This window comes from Dreissena polymorpha, chromosome 1 (assembly GCF_020536995.1).
Source record: "Dreissena polymorpha isolate Duluth1 chromosome 1, UMN_Dpol_1.0, whole genome shotgun sequence".
In the NCBI taxonomy this organism is placed as follows: domain Eukaryota; kingdom Metazoa; phylum Mollusca; class Bivalvia; order Myida; family Dreissenidae; genus Dreissena; species Dreissena polymorpha.
The window spans coordinates 123,074,792-123,098,698 of NC_068355.1; the positions used below are offsets into that span (position 1 = coordinate 123,074,792).

Consider the following 23,907-nt stretch of genomic DNA (forward strand, 5'->3'; position numbering starts at 1 on the left):
TCATGATCCTAGGCGTAAGCCTTCTTGAGTTATCATCTGGAAACCATCTGGTGGACGGACGGAGACCCCAACACAACAGTCCATAATATAATCTGCAAATGTGGTCCTAAACTGCATCCAAGAACGAGTCACTGTGACCTTGACCTTTGACCTAGTGACCTCAAAATCAATAGGGGTCATCTGCCATGCATTATCAATGTACCTATGAAGTTTCATGATCCTAGGCGTAAGCGTTCCTGAGTTATCATCCTGAAACCATCTGGTGCACGGACCGACGGACTGACATATGCAAAACAATATACCCCCTCTTCTTCCAAGGGGGGCATGAAAATAATAGACAACAAAATCATTAACGATACATTTTATTACAAGTAAATCAGTAACTGAACATAGCGTTCCGATACATGGTACGGGCCAATACAGACTTTAGAGCAAATGCAAGTGTCCAACTTGGCTAGCGTAAGCCTAGTAAACTAGATATTTTGAAATTTTTTGTTTATTTTCACCAGTATCTCGCTTATAAGACGCGACCCCCACTGTAACTTATTAATTTGAGTCTTAAAAATGCGTCTTACAAGCGAAAGCATACGGTAACCTTGCTACACCAAATTAAATTCTATCAGACCCATATACAATTCAAAGCAAGATTTCATGAATTAATACATTCTGACAAAATTTTATTAAGACGTGATGAAAACTGTGACCTCTTTTATCTACACAAGGTTTTACTAGAATTGGCCAGGTGACCTAATTTTTGACCCCAGATGACCAATAAACGATCCAAAATCAGATATTATCAAGATAAACATTCTGACCATATTTCATTAAGATCAGATGAAAGCTATGACCTCTAGTGTCTACAAAAGGTTTTTCTATGATTTGACCTAGTGACCTAGTTTTTGACCCCAGATGACCCAAATACAATCCCAACCCAGATATCATCAAGATTAACATTCTGACCAAATTTCATAAAGATTGGATGAAAACTGTGACCTCTATTGTTTACACAAGTTGTTCTTTTAACTTTGACCTAGTGACCTACTTTTTTACCCTAGATGACCCAAATTCGATACCAACCCAGATTTTAACAAGACAAACATTCTGACTAAATTTCATAAAGATTGGATGAAAATTGTGACCTCTATTTTCCACACAAGGTTTTTCTATTAATTGACCTAGTCAACTAGTTTTTGACCCCAGATGACCCAAATACAATCCCAACCCAGATTTCATCAAGATAAACATTCTGACCCGATTTCATAACGATTGGATGAAAACTGTGACCTCTATTGTCTACACAAGGTTTTTCTATTATTTGACATAGTGACCTAGTTTTTGACCCCAGATGACCCAAATACAATCCCAACCCAGATTTCATCAAGATAAACATTCTGACTCAATTTCATAAAGATTGGATGAAAACTGTGACCTCTATTGTCTACACAAGGTTTTTCTATTATTTGACCTAGTGACTTAGTTTTTTGACCTAGTGACCTAATTTTTACCCCAGATGACCCAAATACAATCCCAACCCAGATTTCATCAAGATAAACATTCTGACCAAATTTCATAAAGATCGGATGAAAACTGTGACCTCTACTGTCTACACAAACAAAACAAACTTCGTGACAGGGGAGCTAAAAAACAAAAGCACACAAATAACAAATATGCTCATGATTTTGGCCTGTTATAGACAAGGTTGCACGCTTAATTGGTTGAATCAAACCTAATGCACTGAGCCATAAGGAAGTTAAATCACAAAACAGATCTTATAAGCCTTGTTCTGAGAAAACCGAGCTTAATGCACATGTGTCAAGTTTCGTCCCAGATTAGCCTGAGCAGTCCACATCAGGGACAACATTCTCCGCCTCTACTGTACTAATTGAAGGGATTTCCTTAAAATGCAAAATATCATCAAAGTGTTAAGTGTTAAGTCACACTTAAAGGGGGCCTTTTCACATTTTGGTAAATTGACAAAATTCAAAAAAGTTGTTTCAGATTCGCAAATTTTCGTTTTAGTTATGATACTTGTGAGGAAACAGTAATACTGAACATTTACAATGCTCTAAAATATCCATTATATGCATCTTTTGACAATTTGAAAACCTGAAAATTATAAAGTGTTGCAACGCCAGGGGTGTGATTGAGGCAAAGTCAGAGGGGAGGAAAATTCTGTCGACTGATTTTGACTACCCAAATGGCGCGCATAACCCAATGACAAACCTTAAAACAGATATTAAAATAAACAACTTCTTGAACACCATAACAATATTTCTTTAAAAAACCTGTTAAACTTCACATATAACATTCTAAGGATGCAAAGTAAACAGCATTAATTGTGATCAACTGTTAACTGAACAGCGTGACAAACATAATAAAGCAGAATATGCATATGAATCTGATTATACACAGATCCACTAACATATCAATCAAATCATGTTTGTCTATTTTCATGTTCGAACGATACTCTTCTAAATTGTTTTACTACCTGAGTTGACTGAACTCCAATTTGCAAACACTGGTTTCCGTGACACAAATTCACTGTGCACATTTCTAAACAAATTAAGTGTTGCTTGTATCTAAAACGTAGTCTTTTTGGTTGACAAACACATTTCATTATTTCTGTCAAACTATATGATGTCAGTCGTTAATTCGATTGCTATTTGTCGATTTAATAATCTTAAATTTCGCTTCACAACGGCGCCATTTGCAAGCAAATCAGCTTGGAAATACCAAACACATTTTTAGAAACAGATTTTAATTGGAAGATTGGGAAACGACAGCCAATTATATTGCTCGTTTTAAAAATGCTTAGGCAGAATCTACCAGTGTAAAATGCGGAGAGATTTCACGGCCCGCGGATATTTCGGTCCTGCTAATAAAATTCGTCCGCGGAATCGGTGGTAACCCCTCCCCCCCACATTTTTTTAATACAAATTTACGCGAATCTCAGAAGTGACCCCCGGAACAACCAGATCCGGGGAATTTCACGGAAAAATCACACCCCTGAACGCGAAACGATTGAATAATTTGGAAAGTTCTGTTCTTGTTGTTTTCTTTTGTGAAACTACGAGGAGTGCTTATATTATGAGCACGAATGGTCGAGTGGTCTAACAGGAGACTTTAACATCCAGGACTCCAGGGGTCAGTGTTTTGAGTCCAGTTGAATGTTACTTTTTTTCTGTTTTTAATTGTGTTATAGTTTTTTTTTTACTGGAGATTTTTAGGTCAAATGTTTACATTTATCAATATAAAGAATTTAATGACACACTTCAATACATGCCAAAAGCTGTGAAAAAGCCCCTTTAACGCTCACTCATTTATCCATGTTTTCCCATGAATGAGTTTCAAATAAATGCCCCATCCAGAAGGACCGTATACCTTAAATGATGGCAGCCGAGGCATTCCCGACCGGATACCCAAGAAGCCTCCCATACCGCCCATTGGCCCGGAGCCCATATTGCTGTTGACGTAGGTGGCAGCGATGTTGAACTCCCCCTCCTTGCTCCATGGGTGTCGCACACGGTCAGTCTGCGCAAAAAGGCCTTGGAGGGACGGGGTGACCTCTGTCGTGACCGCTGGTTTTTCCTCTGGCTTAAACTTTTCTACACTGGGCTTCTGAATCTGTTTCCGACATGTACACTTTTTATTAAAAGATGGTTACAGAAACAGAAGGTGGATCATGAAACTATTACCATATCTGATACAGAAGTGTTCACAGTCACAAAATAATAAATTACTGACCGTGTGTTTCCTCACAACTTTAGTAGTGGTGCAAGTACCAGTCAAATAGGAAAAAGTAAAGATGTCTTTAACACAATAAGACTTTATTAACTTAAAATACTTTTTTTTATCCGTATATGACTTCTACTTGTGGAATACTGGCACATATATAAGAAATTATGGGGATTTTTTTGCTATATTTTTTTCTAGATAATTTAGGATTATTTTTTTCAATTTGAATATTGGATTAAGTTCAAATTAAGTCAATATCCATTCGTACGTGAAACCACATTTTGATGACAAACATTTATCAAAATTATAATTAATTTATCAAAGCCATAACATTTTAAAGCAATAAGCCTCCCATACAGACCTTAGTTTTTTCTTCTTCCTTATCCCACCAAGACTCATAGCATTTGAAAGCTGATGCTTCCACCATCTTCTTACACAAGTCCTTGGTCATTATCTCCTTAAGTTCCTTCACAAAGTTTTCAAGAACATCACTGAATGTAACTTCGTGTTTATCAGCCTCTTCTTTCGGATCTACTGGCTGGTACATTTTGTTGTTAATATCATTATTAAACTGATTCACAAAATTCTGATTGAAATTCCCATTTGGAACATTATTCATGAAGCCAGGAGGCATACCTGTGTTAAATTTCCCGAGATCGTTTTGCTGTTGCCAGCTTGTAACTTGAGCATTAGAGTTTGGAAAGTCTGTGGGTAAAGGTGGTGGCAGTGACGTGTTAACAGCGTGGACCTCTATTGCACCAGGCTCACCCGCACTTCCAGTTGAATCAAGACTCATTCTATCATCGTCATCCGGAGACCCAACCGCTTGTGGAATGCCTTGGTTGTACAGAGAAATAGCTGCATCCATGGAAGAGTGATTTGGGGCCACCTGCTTTGCGAAGGGCGGTGTTTTTGGGACAGCAGGCTCCGGACTCTTGAAACCAGACAGGAGACTCTGAATTCGAGAATCCAGACTCATGCTGCGGGTATCTTCTTCCTCTACAGGAGCTAAGGCAGCCTGGATTAGTGTAGATGGCTGGACTGGTTCTAAAAGTACCTGTGGTGGTGGAATTATTAGGGTTGGTGGATTAGGAGGTTTCGGGGGCGGTGCAGCAAACATCTGTGTAGTGATAGGGGCCATAAGTTCTTCCTCTTGAGGGGGTGGGGGTGGGTACACAGCCGGTGTGTCTAGGGGAGTGTTACGAGCTGGTAGAGATCCCTCACTTTCACTGTAACTACGTCCATTGCTCCTTTCAGTTCTATTTCTATCTCTCTCTCTATCATTGTACCGGTTATTTTTTTGGTCTTTATTCCATTCCTCCCTATTACTTTTCCAGTCTCGTTGATTTCTGTCGCCTCGGTCCTCCCTACCACCATAGCGATCATTTCTCCATTCACTGTTTCTAGTTTTGTTATATTCATTGTCTTTGTTATTTCTATCTCTACTATTATAACTATTAAAGTTATCACGCTTGTTATAGCTATTATCCCTATTACCTGTATCCCTTTTGTTATTATAACTGTTTTTTCCTTCCCTACTATTAAAACTGTCTTTCCTATCCCGTCGGTTCTTTCCCCGTCTACCTTCATGATTTACATCAAAGTCATTCTGCTGCATATGATCGTGGGGCGTTTGCGGCGTTATTGGAGTTCTAGGAACACCGCTATCAAAACTATGTGGGGTATTCCCTATAGACGTCCCTGGGGTATTCCCATAACTGCTACCAACACTTGGTGTATTACCGAACCCATGATTCCTGGAGTTCCCTATTGCCCCAGCCCTTCTAGGATCATTGACTGGTGGACCCCCTGGTGGCGGGCCACCAAACCCAAACTGATTATTACTGCTATTAAAATGACCTGATCCAGGTGTAGTTATGTACCCTTGGTCAGAGTGATTAGTGCTGAAGCTATAGTCTGACGGTGTCTGTTCGAATGGAATCTGTGGTGGTTTAGAAAGGGGCAGGTTTAGCCCCAGGGGGTCAACAATGCCAGCATTGAACACTGGGGGAGGTGGCTGTGGGTGTAACGGAATGACAGGAGTCTCGTGATCAATATGGAGCGCCGATGAAATGTCTAGGGGAAGACCTGTTCGTGGATCAATCTTTGGCGATGGTGGCTTCATGGAAGTGACTTTCGGTTTGTCCTCAAGAAGGCTGTCAATGATTTTCTGCCTCTCAGTCCCTGCGAAAGAAATAAGCAATGAACTTAATGAATAATTCTTGGGAATTATTTGTTGAAGCATTATAATGTGTGACTTCATTATTTGTATGAGCCCCTAGCAATTCTTATTTTGCTAATGGCTCAGTTGGTCAGTATGGTATGGATTTCATTGAAAGGAAAACCAGTTACCAAGGGGGATGCAAAACAGTTTAAGGGGCCTTTTCACATTTGGGTAAATTGACAAAATTAAAAAAAATTGTTTCAGATTCACAAATTTTCATTTTAGGTATGATATTTGTGAGGAAACAGTAATACTGAACATTTACCATGCTCTAAAATAGCCATTATATGCATCTTTTGACGATTTAAAAACCCGAAAATTATAAAGTGTTGCAATGCGAAACGAATTAATAAGTTGGAGAGTTCTGTTGTTGTCGTTATATTTTGTGAAACAACCAGGATTGGTTATATGAAGTATAAAATACACCTGTCATTGTATCCGGAAGGATGGCCGAGTTGTCTAAGCGGGAGACTTAACTCCAGGACTCCAGGGGTCAGTGGTTCGAGCCCTGCTGAGGGTTACCTTTTTTCTTTTTTTAAATTTTATTCTTGATTTTTTTACTGGAGCTTTTTATATCCAATATAAACATTTATCAATATATAGCATTCAATGAAAAATTTCAAGACATGCCAAAATCTGTGAAAAGGCCCCATTAAAAGATGATGGTAAAATAAGTTTTTCTGTTTGAATGGGCAGTGATCATTTTTAATTCTACAAGTGAGCGAGGATGGTGCTCATGTGCTCACCTAAGCTAACTGTCCACCAATCGACCCTATTTGACCCAGATTTCAACAAGGCTTTCATATTGTCAAGATAAACATTCTAACCAAGTTTCATCAAGGTAAGTCATAAATATGCCCTTAAGACTGAAAGAAACATTCATGAGCAAAGTCGAAATGCCCCAGTTGTTTTTTCATTCATAGTGATACCCAGAAAATTGGTAAATACAAATGTCATATGTTGTTATGCTTCTTTCAAATTTATGAAATCATCAACTAAAAAATTAAAACTTTTATAGCTTTTTAATCTTTTATTACACTTCTATGTTTTGCTTCTGTTTTATTTCTAGTATGTTCTGGCTCATAAAAACTTATTTGTGGAAAGTAACACTTACCAAACCAGACAGGTTAGTAGTTTCAAACAAGAATGTTTTAAGATTATGAGAAAACAGCTTACCAAATAACTTTAACCTGCCTATAAAGTTAATATATAAACAAGAGCTGTCAGAGGACAGCGCGCTCAACGATTCAAGTGCATGACAGTATAACGTAAGCCATCATGTAGAGGGGGGTATAATGTGGGTTTGTGGTCATTTAATAGGTGATCTTTAAAAAAAAAAGAAAAAAAAAGAAAGAACAAAATTATTTTTTTTTTGGGGGGGGGAGGGGGATTCTGGGGTGGGGCATGGGGGATGGTTTGGGTGGAGTCCATTGTAGTATGTCAGGTAAGTGTTGTTTTGTCAAAGTATGAATCAAATGTGATCATAAATAAAAAAAGTTAAGGCAATTTAAGCACAATTTATTAATTTGACCTTGAGATTCAAGGGCATTCAAAGGTCAAGGTCAAATTCAACTTGCCAGGTACAGTACCATCATCATAGTAAGAAAGTATTTGAAGTTTGAAAGCAATAGCCTTGATACTGCAGAAGTAAAGTGGATCTAAACACAAAATTTAACAAAATATTCAAAGTTACTAAGACAAAAAAGGGCCATAATTCTGTTAAAAAGCCAACCAGAGTTAGTCAACTTGCCCTGTACAGTCCCCTTACAATAGATAGCAAGATTTTCAAGTCTGAAAGCAATAGCTATGATACTTTAGGAGTAAAATGGACCAAAACACAAAACTAAACCAAATGTTCAATTATCTAAGTATAAAAAGGGCCATAACTCTGTCCAAATGCTTGATACAGTTGTCTGCTCTTGTTTATAGATTGGGGTCATGTCGGTTAAGAAGTATGGAAAATATAAAAGCAATATGTCAAAGGACATTGGAAATATTTGGCTGGTACGCAGACTTAAATATTTGCACGCGCACACTCATGCAGACGCCGAGGTGATTAGGGTAGCTCAACTATATATAATTCATATATAATAGTCCAGCTAAAAAGTAAGTGAAAAATAGCCCCTAACTTCAACAAAATTTCAAACTACAGCTACCAAACTTAGCCTTAAGGGTCATTTTAACATGGGGAATACAAGTTTAAAGTGAATGAATTCCCTCAAGCCATTCCTGAAACAAGGGACAAAAATGTCACAAAACCAGGTTTTTTAATATAAAAAAAGTCTGATAGAGGGAGACAACTGCAACTAAAAATGTGCATTGCTACTGATTGTTAATCACAATTACCACCCTTGTTTCAAAATCAATCTGTTTTTCGACCCCATGACCTAGTTTCTGACCCGGCATAACCCATATTCGAACTTGACCTAGATACAACTTCTGACCAAGTTTTGTAAAGATCGGATGAAAACTATTTGAATTAGAGAGCCGACAACATGCTAAATGTTTAAAACGCACTCAGTGACCCCGTGACCTAGTTTTTAACCCGGCATTACCCATATTCGAACTTGCCCTAGATATTGTCTAGATACAACTTCTGACCAAGTTTCGTAAAGATTAGATGAAAACTATGTGAACATGAGAGCGGACAACATGCTCAATATTTAAAACGCACAAAGTTACCCTATGACCTAGTTTTTAACCCGGCATGACCCATATTCGAACTTGACCTAGATATTGTCTAGATACAACTTCTGACCAAGTTTCGTAAAGATTGGATGAACACTATTTGAATTAGAGAGCGGACAAGCTTGTTACGCACGCCCGCCAGCCAGCCCGCCCGCATTCGCCAATCTAATAACCAGTTCTTTCCTTTGGAAAAACCTGGTTAAAAATAGCTAAACGAAAATCAGCTTGGAGGAAACGCCAATGCTGGGGTATAAAAGTATCTAGCCTTTTATTTTAAAGAAAAATTTAGTTAAAAATACAATGAATGGCAAGCTTTTGTCAGATACTAAATATCTACTGAGCTGTAAGTCCTTTGCGGAACTGCAATTTAAAATATTGCTACTAGAACTTAATACAAATTCTCTGAGTCTTATGCAGCTGCATAAGTAAAGCATACGAGTTGCCTTCTGGGAAAAAGAGGCATATAAATAAGGAAAAGTGTCATCCCATATTAGCCTGCCCAATCTGCACAGGCTAATTATTGACAACATTTTCTACCTACATTGGATATTTCCTAAAAAGAGACTTCCTTAAAACAAATGTTATACACACCGGAAAGTACCGTCCCTGAAAGACATCTGCATACTGTACAGGCTTATCTGGGAAGACACTTGAGGCAAATGCATTTAACTCTTTCAGTGCGGGAACCGAATTTTGAAGGCCTTTGCAAACAGTTTGGATCCAGATGAGACGCCACAGAATGTGGCGTCTCATCTGGATCCAAACTGTTTGCTATTCTGATAGTATTCTTTGAAAAAAAATCAAAGACAAGGGACAAAATTGTCACAAAACCAGGTTTTCATTGTGAAAAAAAAATCTGATAAAGGGAGAAAACTCAAACTGAACTTTTGAAATGAACAAACAAAATTAACCCCCTTTGTAAGTTTGTTTAAAAAACAAATCTATTTTTAGTCGTGGTGACCTTGACATTGGAGATATTGACGTGTATCTTTCGTGCGACACACCATCCCATGATGGTGAACAAATGTGCCAAATGATTTTAAAATCTCACAATGAATGACATAGTTATGGCCAGGACAAGCTCATTTATGGCCATTTTTGACCTTTGAACTCAAAGTGTGACCTTGACCTTGGAGATATCGACGTAATTATTTCGCGCGACACACCGTCCAATGATGGTGAACAAATGTGCCAAATGATTTTAAAATCTGACAATGAACGACATAGTTATGGCCCGGACAAGCTTGTTCCGCCCGCCCGCCAGCCAGCCAGCCCGCCCGCATTCGCCAATCTAATAACCAGTTTTTTCCTTCGGAAAACCTGGTTAAAAATGCTAATTTTAGAAATTCAGCAGATGACATTTTAGCAGACGACAAATTTCCCAGCATGCAAATGGTTAACTCAGTTTTCCAAGAACGAGGCTCTGTCCAGTGTCATTCAAGTATTACTCTGACAATCACAACCTGCATACCTAGTTGGTCAACAAACACCTCCATAATGTTGCCCATTTTGGAAGTGTTATGCAGCTTGGCAGCACATGCCTTGGCAGCTTTGGAGCTTGTAAAAACAACCTAAAACATTTCAGAAACACACACTATATCCATAGTAGTAGGAGACGTAATTTATTCAATAATGTAGGGAAAGAGTTAAAATAAGAGGGTGTCATGCACTGCTTCTTTTTGTTTCCCTTTTGGCCAATAGAGGTTGGTAAAAAACAAAAAAGTGAAAATCTATTGCAATGTCATACATTTTAGCTTATATTCAATTACCAATCTAAAGAATATGCTTCAAAACAACAACTCATTTAAAAGTGTTAGTCAAAAAGATTTTGTACATTAATCAAAATGTAAGTCAATGTCACAAACTTGACAGGCTTTCCGCCCTGCCCCTTAGGAGCACCATCTCGTAACTTTTGTAATCCTTTATTCTTTAGTTTGAATAAAACTAGGAGACCAACCTTTCCGATGCCCATGTGTTTCTTGTTTTTGGGATTGTAATAAATTTTGGCCTCCTCCAACTTGCCAAACGGTTCGCACATTTTCTCTAGGAACTCTTTGTTGATGTTGTCATTGAGATTGATAAATGTCACTTCATTTGGGGGTGGAATACCTATGTAGTGTTCGTCAAACTGCAATGCAGAAGTATGACTGAAGATGGATTAAAAACTAAATTTTTATTTTCTTAACATCTTTTTTTCATGTTTGGCTTTGTTTCAAGGGCGCTATTAATTCCATTTGAACATGTTATTAATTAACCATGTATAGATTTATGACAGTTGAAGTCATAAACAGGAAATAATTATTATGAGGCAGAATTATTGTTCTCAATACATTTTAAGCGAAGCCTATGTAACTTATTTTGTTAACTAACAACAAACAATGCATTAGCATGTATTAAACTCAGTAAAAATCATTAGAATACCTGAGTAGTTTCATGGCTAATATCCTAATTAGCACCCCTCTGTATATACAGCTATCAATTTTTATAAAAACTGAAAATTTCCATTTTATATAGGCAGGTAAAACTCTTTTAGAAGTGTTAAAGGTTAAAATATCTAATGTTCCGCTCTGAGAAAACAGGGACTGGGCTTTATGTCTGTGTGTAAAGTGTCATCCCATTTTAGTCTAGTCAGTCAGCAAAGGCTAATCCCCGATGTAATTTTCCACTTTTATGGTATCTTTCTTTTAAAGAAAATCCCTTTTTAGCAAAAATCAATTTAAGGCAGACTGCATAGGCTAATGAGGGACATAACTTAACACACATACCTCAAGCCCAACATTCCAACAATGAGACTCTTAATATATTTGCTTACCTTAAATTTAGGAACTGGAAGGTCTGCAGGATATTTCTTTGACCAAAACCTCAAATATCTTGGCCTCGGGTCTTTGACTGATATCATGGTGTTGTCCTGGAAAAAGAAAACAACAAACAATCAGGTGATTTTGTGATAAATTATAATTGATTACATTTTTTAGCAATAATACTTGAACATATTTTAAAGGCACCCATCTCGTCTTCAGGCTTACTTTACTCAAATTAAATACATACATGTAGCAGAAGAAACTATGCATCATATACCTGTTTCATTACATCAACAAGACAAATATGGCCCAATCTGCGAACTGTAATGGCTAAGTTTATGGCAGATTAAAAATCAAAGTAGGAAATAATTAATTTAGGTGACCTGCAAGTCTTTATTGGTACCGTAGATTATTGTAGCAAATCTTTCTAGGGCACTTGAATTTTTATAAGTTCAAGCATATATTTAACAAGGGACAAAATTGTCACAAAACCAGGTTTTCATTGTGAAAAAAAAATCTGATAAAGGGAGAAAACTCAAACTGAACTTTTGAAATGAACAAACAAAATTAACCCCCTTTGTAAGTTTGTTTTTTAAAAAAAAATTTTTTTAGTCGTGGCGACCTTGACATTGGAGATATTGATGTGATTCTTTCGTGCGACACACCGTCCCATGATGGTGAACAAATGTGCCAAATGATTTTAAAATCTCACAATGAATGACATAGTTATGGCCAGGACAAGCTCATTTATGGCCATTTTTTACCTTTGAACTCAAAGTGTGACCTTGACCTTGGAGATATCGACGTAATTATTTCGCGCGACACACCGTCCAATGATGGTGAACAAATGTGCCAAATGATTTTAAAATCTGACAATGAACGACATAGTTATGGCCCGGACAAGCTTGTTCCGCCCGCCCGCCAGCCAGCCAGCCAGCCCGCCCGCATTCGCCAATCTAATAACCAGTTTTTTCCTTCGGAAAACCTGGTTAAAAATCAGTGAAAGAAACTTGTTACAGTAAGTTGCACAGACAGGCAACTTTCTTCTGTACATGTACTTTGGTCATAAGTTTAAAGACCCCAAAACCAAGTACACAACGGAAGTGTCTAATAAAAGTGATTTTTGTATCAAGTGTTCAAAAACAAAAAAAAATCCAGAAATGAAGGAAAGTTTTGTTCAATCATGTCAACATATACATATGTTGTCATAACCAGAGTATCTTTCTAGATTGAATCAGGTTAAATACAACATAGCGGTCAATCAATCATGCCATTTCTGTTTTCTCATTAATTCTGCCAGTGAGGTTATTATTTTGTAACATAAAAGGAATGCATTCCTGTAAAAAGTCAAGAAAGTTGGTAACAAACAAACAATTCAAACAGGGTCATCAGCCTGTGTCTTTTTAGTCAAATTAAGGATAGAAATCCAGACCAACTGACGAAAGCTCAAAACTAAGTGTTATTCCCAAATGACTGGCTAAAATTCCCATTTGAAGGATTTAAAACAAGAGCACCGCCTTGCGGGTGCAGACCGCTCATCTATTTTCTTTTTAAAGGTGAACGGACTCTCATTTTCAATCACAAAGGAGGGAGGGGTGGAGTGAAGAGGGGTGTATAGTGTGGGGGTGTGGACATTTATTATTTATTACATTATCTTCCAAAAATGCGAAAAAAATTGCAAAAAAAATCGGGGGGGGGGGGGGGGGGGGGGGGGGGGCGGGGGAAGGGGAATCTTGGGTGCGATGGTTGGACGGTATTTCAAACATAAAATAATAAAAATAAATATTTGTGTTTTTTAACCATTTCAACAAAAAAAAATTGGGGGGTGGGGGGGGTGAGGTGGGGGTATAGTGTGAGGGTGTGGTGGTAAAAAAAAAAAAATTGGGGGGGTGATTCGGGTTCGGAAAGGGGGGGTGGGGGGGATTCTTGGGTGCGATGGTTGGACGGTATTTCAAACATAAAATAATAAAAATAAATAGTTGTGTTTTTTAACCGTTAGAAAAAAAAATTGGGGGGGGGGGTGGGTATAGTGTGAGGGTGTGGTGGTCATTTGTGAGATGATCTTAAAAAAAAAAAAAAAAATAGGGGGGGGGGATTCGGGGGGGGGGGGGGGGGCACGGGGGATGGTTTGGGTGGAGTCTATTGTGGTATGTCAGGTAAGAGTAGTTTTGTCAAAGTATCAATCAAATCTAATCATAAATAAAGAAGTTATGGCAATTTTAGCAAAATTTAATAATTTGACCTTGAGAGTCAAGGTCATTCAAAGGTCAAGGTAAAATTCAACTTGCCAGGTAAAGTAACCTCATGATAGCATGAAAGTATTTGAAGTTTGAAAGCAACAGCCTTGATACTGTGAAATAAAGTGGACCTAAACACAAAACTTAACCAAATTTTCAATTTTCTAAGTATAAAAAGGGCACATTATTCTGTCAAAATGCCAGTCAGAGTTACATTACTTTGCCTGCTCAGTCCCCTTATGATAGTTAGTAAGTGTTGCAAGTATGAAAGCAATAGCTTTGATACTTAAGGAATAAAATGGACCTAAACACCAAACTTAACCAAAATTTTCAATTTTCTAAGTATAAAAAGGGCACATAATTCTGTCAGAATGAACGCCAGAGTTATCTAACTTTGCCTGCCCAGTCCCCTCATGATAGTAAGTAAGTGTACCAAGTTTGAATGCAATAGCATTGATACTTTCTGAAAAAAGTGGACCTAAACGCTAAACTTAACCAAAACTTTCAATTTTCTAAGTATAAAAAGGGCACATAATTCAGTCAAAATGCACGCCAGAGTTATTTAACTTTGCCTGCCCAGTCCCCTCATGATAGTAAGTAAGTGTACCAAGTTTGAATGCAATAGCATTGATACTTTCTGAGAAAAGTGGACCTAAACGCAAAACTTAACCGGACGCCGACGCCAAGGTGATGACAATTGCTCATAATTTTTTTTCAAAAAATAGATGAGCTAAAAATGAATTGAATTTATAAATACATCACAACTTTTAGTTCATATGCTTCTTCAGCTTGTTTACATTAAACTTACTTGAAACAAATAAGCTAGAATTTGATGACATCGTATTAAAATTATAATGAACAAGCAAATTCGTTGAATTGATATCTCCCGCAAATTTGCTTCTGGACACTCATACCAGGTTTCAATGAAATCCACCAAAGCACTTGCAAGAAATGGCTCCGGACACAAAAGTGGCATATTTTCAAGATACGAAGGACCATAACTCCGTTATTAACAGATGGTGTACAATGCCATTTGGCGTGCATCATCCTATAATCCATATATATACTCATGCCAAGTTTCAATGAAATCCGCCAAAGCACTTCCAAGATATGGCTCTGGACACAAAAGAGCCCGACAGACGGACGGTCGGAAGGACGGACAACGCCAAAACAATATCCCTTAGCCTATGGCGGGAATAACAAGTGATGTCTTTGTGACACACTATGTCCTCATATATTTGACCTTGAACTTTCACCACTCAAAATGTGCAGCTCCATGAGATACACATGCATGCCGAATGTGAAGTTGCTATCTTCAATATTGCAAAAGTTATGGCAAATGTTAAAGTTTGCAAAAACAAACAAACAAAAAAAACAACAGACAGGGCAAAAACAATACACGTATGTCCCCCACTATAGTGGTGGGGGGACATAAAAAGTCTGTTTTAAATGACAAATATAATTTTGGTCATTTGAGAATGCAACACGACCTTTCGTTTTTGGTAATTAATTAAATAACAAGGGCTGTTTGTAAAACATGCATGCCCCCCATATGGGCTGTCCGTTGTACTGGCAGCCATTGTGTGAATACAAGTTTGTCACTGTGACCTTGACCTTTGACCTAGTGACCTTGAAATCAATAGGGGTCATCTGCAAGTCACGATCAATGTACCTATGAAGTGTCATGATACTAGGCAAAAGCGTTCTTGAGTTATCATCCGAAAATCATTTTACTATTTCGGGTCACCGTGACCTTGACCTTTGACCTTGTGACCTCAAAATCAATAGGGGTCATCTGCGAGTCATGATCAATCTACCTATGAAGTTTCATGATCCTAGGCATATGCGTTCTTGAGTTATCATCCGAAAATCATTTTACTATTTCAGGTCACCGTGAACTTGACCTTTGACCTAGTGACCTCAAAATCAATGCGAGTCATGATCAATCTACCCATGAAGTTTCATGATCCTAGGCGTATGCGTTCTTGAGTTATCATCCGAAAATCATTTTACTATTTCAGGTCACCGTGATCTTGACCTTTGACCTAGTGACCTTAAAATCAATAGGGGTCATCTGCGAGTCATGATCAATCTACCTATGAAGTTTCATGATCCTAGGCGTATGCGTTCTTGAGTTATCATCCGGAAACCATTTTACTATTCCAGGTCACCGTGACCTTGACCTTTGACCTAGTGACCTCAAAATCAATAGGAGTCATCTGCGAGTCATGATCAATCTACCCATGAAGTTTCATGATCCTAGGCGTATGCGTTCTTGAGTTATCATCCGGAAACCATTTTACTATTTCGGGTCACCGTGACCTTGACCTTTGACCTAGTGACCTCAAAATCAATAGGGTTCATCTGCGAGTCATGATCAATGTACCTATGAAGTTTCATGATCCTAGCCCCAAGCGTTCTTGAGTTATCATCCGAAAACCACCTGGTGGACGGACCGACCGACCTACCGACCTACCGACATGAGCAAAGCAATATACCCCATCTTCTTCGAAGGGGGGCATAATAAGTTGTTTACATGATTTGTGTCAAAATAATAGCTTTGAATTTATTAAGCATGAAATGAACATTATTCACGAGGATAACAACAGAGGTTGCCATCAAAAGTCTCCTTAGTAACTCAGCTGCCACAATTTTTTCATGGAGTGGTACACCAAATGGGGATTATGTAACAAATTTTGAGTCCAGTGCATAGTTGTCAGATGTTGATTATAACAACATTTCATCTATTGCCGAGTCTATTGAGGCAAACCTGGGTCAGTCAGAGGCAGATTTTCTAAGGAACATGAGGCTAGGAGTCCCGATTTAGACAGTTGATACCATTAAGCATGGCTTCAGTTAAAGGAGTTTAGTATTAATACAAAGTGGATTTTGCAGGAAATTACACACCGATTTGATGTTAATATGCAAATTATTATGTATATATGTTTTATAAAGTTTTCAGCTTCATTTATAAATGCCCCAATTTGGATGAAAACGCCACTAATTTCCCTAGCACCAGCATCATTCCCAAAGTGGTGAGGAAAAAGGCAGCCAGATCATAACTTTGTTCATATTCCTTGTTTCTTTTTCATTTTAAACCAAAACACATGCTTACATATTTTTTTATCAGTTTCTGGAATAATACGGGACCTCATCAAATTTAATCGGAAATGTTTGAGGTCGATGTCTTTCGCATGGGTTGTGGTGAGTAAATGTTTCTGCTTGTTCTTTGCCGCCACTTTTTAATACCGGTACTTAACAAGGGACAAAATTGTCACAAAACCAGTTTTTTCAATGTGAAAAAAAAGTCTGATAAAGGAAGACAACTCAAACTGAACTGTCTATAATTAACCCCCTTTGTTTCAAAATAAATCTATTTTTAGTTGGGCAACCTTGACCTTGGAGATATTGACGTAATTCTTTGTGCGACACACCGTCCCATGATGGTGAACAAATATGTCAAATGATTTTAAAATCTCACAATGAATGACATAGTTATGACCAGGACAAGCTCATTTATGGCCCTTTTTTAGCCTTTGAACTTAAAGTGTGACCTTGGAGATATCAACGTAATTCTTTCACGCGACACACCGTCTAATGATGGTGAACACATGTGCCAAATGATTTTAAAATCTCACTATGAACGACAAAGTTACGCAGGTTTTAGTTTGGCCCAATTTTTTAGCCGAAATTCGGCTTTGTTCCCAATCCCAATACACTTTTTTCCCAAAATGTGGCAAAAAATTTCCAATTTCCAAAAAAAATAAAAAATTATTTATTTTTTAGAAAGAAGTGTCTAATGCGTATTTTATCTCAATTTTAGTTCAATTACATCTAAAAAAAGTATTATATGATTTTGTTCTTTTAATTTGAATGATTATAAAGAGTTATGTAAAATTTATTAGTTCCCTAATCAGTGGACTTTTCGTGTGGAAAAAAGGCTAATGAATTAATTTTCCCTATTTCATGAAATTGCCGTTAAAATTCCCAATTTCAAAGCCATGGGCTATCTTCCCAAAAAGTGGAAAAAACCCTGTTTAAGTTCCGCCCGCCCGCCGACATTCGCCAATCTAATAAACAGTTTTTTCCTTCAGAAAAACCTGGTTAAAAAAATTATGAGCAACAAACAAATATGGTGTCAATGGATGATCACACAGTTTGACAGCGTTCTTTACAAACACTCATGCAGATTAAATTAATTTTATGATGCATTTCTTTTATCATTGCACCAATCAACATTTAAATGAAAGGTTTTTAGTTAATTATTTAGTTAAAAGTAAAATGTGTGGTGATTGATAATTTATACAAAGCAGGGAGAGCCCTGGTAATACCACAAATGATTTTAATTTTACAACATGCTACATGTAGTTCTAAAACAAGCCAGGAATTTTCCGGGCGATTTTGGGAAAAATGCAAAGATGCGCCAAAAGTCAACTGATTTGAGAAAAAATAATTTAATACAACTATAATGATTAAAATAAGAAGAGAACAAGAGATGTGTTTGTCAGAAACACAATGCCCCCTATTGCGCTGCTTTGAAATAAAATTTCAATACATCATTTGGCAGGTTTAGAAATTATCTCCCTTTTAAATCTTATTACTTCCCTTGGATTGTATTTTATTACTTTTGACCCTGAAGGATGACCTTGACCTTTCACCACTCAAAATGTGCAGCTTCATGAGATACACATGCATGCCAAATATAAAGTTGCTATCTTCAATATTGCAAAAGTTATGGCCAATGTTAAAGTTTTCGGACGGACGCACAGACTGACGGACAGTTCAACTGCTATATGCCACCCTACCGGGGGCATAAAAATCATATAAATGAAAACAACTTGAATTAGACAGCGGACACTTAATACAGACCGACAAACAAGCTCACTCCTATATACCCCTCTAAACTTTGTGGGGGTATAATTATAGCTATATACAATGTTGATGTACAAATGCCATTGAAATAAAGTTGAGATATAACAATCATTTGACGAAATAAAAAAAAAGAAGCCTTATCGGGAATTTTCATCAAAGTTTGATTTTTTTTACCATTTTGTTTTTGAAATGGGTATGTTTAACAGACTATTAAATACCCCTGGAAGAGGCATGCAAGCATGCACAAGTGAGTTTGTTGTCAAATTATAATCTCACTTTCATTAATATTATTATTTTTAAAAATATTTGAATTTCTGCAAGATTAACATCCTCTCTAACTATATTTACCGTATTTGATCATTTACATGTATAGCACCCAGTTTTATTATTTGTTAGTTTCAAGTCTAAAGGGTTGATGCATGTTATACAGATACAATGTTATCCTGGCTGCTAACTTGAAAGCAGTAAGGGCTGTTGTCGGAACACTAAAAGCAGGTCATGGTAGTTTTTTTGCGAAATGTTTGATTAAAATATGTAAATAAAAGTCTTTGTCTTTTTTGTGAACATCTCCATTTACAGCTTACGTTGGACTGTTGTCCACATAAAGGATAGCTGGTAAAGGTAGGTTAGAACGAGGTCTGTTTTGTGTATAACAGCAGTTGTGAACGGGGACTTCTTGGCGTTATCCTGTTTGGTACAGATTTTGTGCACCTTCATTGCACACCACATTAATGCCTGTGTAGTGCAACAAGCAATATTCCGACTTGTCCAAAATAAAAAATGAACATTTTCACTTCAATACTGACAAACTAAAAATATAGTGCTATGCAACCCATGCTACTTATCATAATAACGCTTCCTTTTTTGAATACAAAATCAAGCTTCCTCTGTTGAATACAAAATTTAACTTTCCAATGAACAAGAATATTTGCTTGCGCAATAGTTAAATGGCAGCTTTTGCATTGTTTTTTTCATCATTTTGGAATTGGGGCCAGGTCCCTTTGGATTGGGAAAATTCACGGTGTTTGACTAAAATTGGGAAATTATAGCGTTGTTGTTGTTTTGCCTAAACAATGCTTTAAAATTGAAAAAATTTATGTAAGTGTTTTCAGTTTTATATGTACTAAGGTTGAACTTATATGGATGGGAGATAACAAAATATTGAGATCTAAAAAATTTTTTATATTTTTTGGGGAAACCTTCCATTGGGAATGTTTAACTCACATTTAAGATCAAGGGCTGTTTGTAAAACATGCATGCCCCCCGTATGGGTTGTCAGTTGTAGTGGCAGCCATTGTGTGAATACGTTTTTTGTCACTGTGACCTTGACCTTTGACCTAGTGACCTGAAAATCAATAGGGGTCATCTGCAAATCATGAACAATGTACCTATGAAGTTTCATGATCCTAGGCGTTAGCTTTCTTGAGTGATCATCCGGGAACCATTTTACTGTGTCAAGTCACCGTGACCTTTGACATAGTGAACTCAAAATCAATAGGGGTCATCTGCGAGTCATGATCAATGTACCTATGAAGTTTCATGATCTAAGGCGTAGGCGTTCCCGAGTTATCATCCAGAAACCATTTTACTGGTTCGAGTCACCGTGACCTTGACCTTTGACCTAATGACCTGAAAATCAATAGGGGTCATCTGTGAGTCATGATCAATGTACCTATGAAGTAACACTATCCTAGGCATAAGCGTTCTTGAGTAATCATCCGGAAACCATTTTACTGGTTCAATCACCGTGACCTTGACCTTTGACCTAGTGACCTTTGACCTAGTGACCTGAAAATCAATAGGGGTCATCTGCGAGTCATGATCAATGTACCTATGAAGTTTCGTTGTCCCAGACGTAAGCGTTCTTGAGTTATCATCCAGAAACCATTTTTCTGGTTCGAGTCACCGTGACCTTGACCTTTGACCTAATGACCTGAAAATCAATAGGGGTCATCTGTGAGTCATGATCAATGTACCTATGAAGTAACACTATCCTAGGCATAAGCGTTCTTGAGTAATCATCCGGAAACCATTTTACTGGTTCAATCACCGTGACCTTGACCTTTGACCTAGTGACCTGAAAATCAATAGGGGTCATCTGCGAGTCATGATCAATGTACCTATGAAGTTTCGTGTCCCAGACGTAAGCGTTCTTGAGTTATCATCCGGAAACCATTTTACTGCTTCGAGTCATCGTGACCTTGACCTTTGACCTAGTGACGTGAGAATCAATATGAATGAAGTTTCATGATCCTAGGCATAAGCGTTCTTGAGTAATCATCCGGAAACCATTTTCTGTGTCGAGTCACCGTGATCTTTGACCTAGTGACCTGAGAATCAATAGGGGTCATCTGGAATTCATGATCAATGTACCTATGAAGTTTCATGATCCTAAGCGCAAGTGTTCTTGAGTTATCATCCGGAAACCATTTTACTGGTTCGAGTCACCGTGACGTTGATCTCTGACCTAGTGACCTGAGAATCAAAAGGGGTCATCTGCTAGTCATGATCAATGTACCTATGAAGTTTCATGATCCTAGGCATAGGCGTTTTTTAGTTATCATCCGGACACTATTTATCTGTGTACAGTCACCGTGACCTTTGACCTAGTGATCTGAAAATCAATAGGGGTCATCTGCAATTCATGATTAATGTACCTATGAAGTTTCATGATCCTATGCACAAGCCTTCAGCGCCCTCACACTACTTTGGGGGAAGGGGTAAGCAGCCCTTAGGAGGGGGATTTTTTTGTAAATGGGGGAATTTTTATATATATAACAACAAGTTTAACAACTGTGTTTTACTGTTATAAACATATATTTCTATATATGGGAATATCTATAGGACAAAAGAGTGGATTTTAACTTAATCTATATAACAGTAATCTTATTTAAATGTGTGAAAGTAGGTAGGCTTTTTTTTCTTACCACAACACTTAATTGAATATTTAACTCAATGAGAATGTCATTATTTTCAGGTATCAGCAGTGTGAAATGCATGACGACATAGTACTAACTTTCAGATATAGTTCTTAACAAGATATTTGATCCAGATTGTCTTTAACTGTAAATTATTGTACAAATAAATATTCTTTGAAAACTAAAGACTGCATTTTGAAAAAAAGCATTTATTGACTAGAATAAATGTAAATGAAACAAAACATAAACAAAAATAACAGTTCTGAACGATTCAGACGCTTTCCGCAGTTGCGTAAATTTCGGACATAAAATTTGGATGCGGATTTTGTAACAGAAAAAGCTATTGTCTTTATCTGTAAATTACTGTTCAAATAAATATTCTTTAAAAACCAAAGACTGCATTTTGAATAAAGCATTTATTGATTAGAATAAATGTAAATGAAACAAAGCATTAACAAAAATAACAGTTCTGAACGATTCAGACGCTTTCCGCAGTTGCGTAAATTTCGTACATTAAATTCGGATGCGGATTTCATAACAGAAAAAACTTTGAGTCGGCGGTTAAAAAACAGGGTCGGTTGGGTAAACGGAAACAAGACTTCTTTTTTGTTAGCCTATATTGGACAAAGCGATATGACGGACCATGATATATTGGAGTCAATTTGCAACTGTAAATCTGCGATTTTTTGATTTTTTTTTACATTTTCTGAGGGGGGAAAAATCAGTTATTGGGGGAAAAAATATACTTTTCAGGTGGGGGACTGCAGGCGAAATTCGGCGGCAGATTTGATAGATTGAGGGCCCTGGCGTTCTTGAGTTATCATCCGGAAACCATTTTGCTGGTTCTAGGCACCATGACCTTGACCTTTGACCTAGTGACCTGAAAATCAATAGGGGTCATCTGCGAGTCATGATCAATGTACCTATGAAGTTTCATGATCCTGGGCGTAAGTGTTCTTTAGTCATCATTCGGAAACCATTAGGTGGACGAACGGACTTACCGACATGAGCAAAACAATATACCCCCATTTCTTCGAAGGGGGGCATAAAAATATATACTTATTTCTATATGGGGAATGGGGCTGATTACCAGACTTGATTTTGAATATAAAAAAAACACTGCTTTTCTTTAAGATTTGCTTGTTTTCTTGGCTTAAAATCTTTTTATCTTCATTTTGGTATTACAAACATGGATGCCCGCTATACATCGTATAATTTGGTAGTTTTCTTACACAAAATTAAAGTATCTGAATGATTAATCTTTAGTGATATGTTTGTTAACAATATTTAATACTACAATACATGAAAACAAGTGACAATTAAAATATTTATCTTTACCACTAAATACTAACATTCTTCCCTTATTTGACTCATGTATAAACCTCATATTTTTTTATAAAGATCAAAATGATACACCTCAAAACCTTTTTATTTTTGCACATTTAACAAAATGATTACAGCAATGAAAGTGTAATTTAAGTCTTAATTAACTGCTCTTAGTTCTCTTTTGCACTTGCGGACAACTAGATTATAAAATAACTGGCCCGGACCCAACTTTCACTTGCCAGGGGCAATAGGACAACTGTTAATGTTGAGCCCTGTATATAACACGATTAAATACTTTTAGTCATTTTTGTTCAGATGGACAGATGTAAGGACGAGAATTAAACCAACAGATAGGAAAGCAATATATGCTTCAAACCATCTAAAGATGCAGGGGCATGAAAACACCAGCCATGTGTCACAGAATATGATGAAAAAATGTCCTTAACTTTTGAAAACGAAACAAATTTCTTTTTGAACTTGTTGTTCCTAGTTGCTATTAAACTGTATCCTTTACTTCTATAAATTAGAAAGTGCTAATAGCTGTGTAAGTTATTACTGTTTACTTTTTAACTAATTACTGAAATGAGCTATGATCTTCAACACAATGAATTCCAGTGCACCTAAAAATAAGTGAGTTTAGAACTGTAACAAAACATGTCTTGCCTCCTCAAATTCAAGCAGAAAGAGTGAGACTAGTGGCTCATAAACATGCGATATTACCCACCCTCAATGTTTCAATCTAGTAAATGCCTATATCACAACAAACTGACGTTGGTAGTGTGTCCATGTAAAACTGAACATCAGGTTAACTAAGAGCAATGTGCCAGTGTAAATATGGATTGAAAAAATATATAAACTATTATACAGCAGGATCAACTCCATCAAATCTGTATATCTTCTGGCCGCCTCGATGGATCATCGGATCAATTATTAGCTTGTAGTTATGCTTCTTCTGTGAAGGATCCTGCTTCAGCAGTTCACCGTTAAGGCCTGAAGTAGAAAACCAAACACAGTATCTATCAGACACATGTTGTTAAACAAAAACAAGCGTACATAATCAAAGAAGCACTGAATAAAACGTGTTTCATAAAATCATATGTAAACAA

General features: G+C 37.1%; 1 protein-coding gene across 1 annotated transcript in view; it reads right to left on the bottom strand.

Moving 5' to 3' along the window:
* Positions 1-23,907, bottom strand: part of LOC127848235 (histone-lysine N-methyltransferase SETD1B-like) — a 48,466-nt gene that overhangs the window by 24,242 nt on the left and 317 nt on the right. Inside the window, exons 2-7 of the mRNA XM_052380606.1 lie at positions 23,667-23,791; positions 11,460-11,555; positions 10,605-10,775; positions 10,119-10,218; positions 4,097-5,919; positions 3,382-3,624 (exon numbers count right to left, since the gene is read on the bottom strand). Coding sequence (XP_052236566.1) covers positions 3,382-3,624; positions 4,097-5,919; positions 10,119-10,218; positions 10,605-10,775; positions 11,460-11,555; positions 23,667-23,791 — 2,558 coding nt within the window. The remainder of the gene's footprint in view (positions 1-3,381; positions 3,625-4,096; positions 5,920-10,118; positions 10,219-10,604; positions 10,776-11,459; positions 11,556-23,666; positions 23,792-23,907) is intronic.